Below are 1,119 nucleotides of genomic sequence, written 5' to 3'. Positions count from 1 at the left end.
AGTTGTATCTTGTTCTGTGGTCTTTTCTGGAAAATATCATAAAACAGCACCCGATTACCTCTTGCTCGTGTTTTTAGCAACTGCCCGTAATAATCAGCGGCAACGAGTCCCAACAAAAGAAGTACTTGGGCAGATTACTTGAGGAACCTTTAACGACGGTAGGTACGTGAGGTGTAGTTCGAAAATTGCGACTCCCAAATCCCATTCTCAGGCCTACGCCGTCACGGAACCGGGCGCCGGCTCGGACGTAAGCGGAGTAAAGACGAGCGCCGTTAAGAAAGGGGACGAGTGGATTCTCAACGGACAAAAGCAGTGGATAACCAACGGCGGCGTCGCGAATTGGTATTACGTGCTGGCGCGTACCGACCCGGACCCGAAGGCGCCGACGGGTAAGGCGTTTACCGGGTTTATCGTCGAACGAGATTGGCCCGGTGTTACACCGGGGAAGAAGGTACCAACATTCAACTGTGGGAATTTTTTGTAATTTTTTTTGTGTAGGAGATCAATATGGGACAGAGGGCGTCGAATACTGCGTCCATCACCTTTGAAGACGTTCGCGTACCAAAGGAGAACGTGCTGATGGGCGAAGGTGCCGGATTTAAAGTCAGCATGATGTTCTTTGACAAATCACGCCCTCACGTGAGTATACTACGGCCGTGCTAACATTTCATCGAGTTCCCACCAGGTGGCGGCGGCCGCAGTCGGACTGGCCCAAAGATGCCTCGACGAAGCCTCCAAGTACGCGACCGAGCGCAAGACATTCGGCGTACCAATCGCGGGCCATCAAGCGGTGGCGTTCATGCTGGCCGATATGGCCATTGGTATCGAGCCGGCACGCTTGGCGTGGATGAAGTCGGCCTGGTTAGCCGATAACGGCATTAACAACACCTACATGGCGTCGATCGCGAAGTGTTTGGCCGGCGACGTCGCGAACAAGTGCGCGAGCGACGCCGTACAGATTTTCGGCGGGAACGGATTTAATTCCGAGTATCCCGTCGAGAAGTTAATGAGGGACGCGAAAATCTTTCAAATTTATGAAGGCACAGCTCAAATTCAACGGATTGTTGTGTCGCGACACATCATTAAGGAGGCTATGTCGAATAAATGATTGAGTTTTTA

General features: G+C 51.9%; 1 protein-coding gene across 1 annotated transcript; it reads left to right on the top strand.

Annotated features, from left to right (window-relative positions):
• LOC116168511 (probable medium-chain specific acyl-CoA dehydrogenase, mitochondrial) lies at positions 1–1,119 on the top strand. Its single transcript, XM_031484399.1, has 4 exons — positions 1–158; positions 212–451; positions 499–639; positions 686–1,119. Exons 3-4 carry the CDS (start codon positions 508–510, stop codon positions 1,106–1,108), a joined length of 555 nt encoding a protein of 184 aa, XP_031340259.1. The 5' UTR covers positions 1–158; positions 212–451; positions 499–507; the 3' UTR covers positions 1,109–1,119.

Source organism: Photinus pyralis, unplaced genomic scaffold, assembly GCF_008802855.1.
Source record: "Photinus pyralis isolate 1611_PpyrPB1 unplaced genomic scaffold, Ppyr1.3 Ppyr1.4_LG4, whole genome shotgun sequence".
Taxonomy (NCBI): Eukaryota; Metazoa; Arthropoda; class Insecta; order Coleoptera; family Lampyridae; genus Photinus; species Photinus pyralis.
This window is presented reverse-complemented; position numbering and strand designations above follow the sequence as displayed.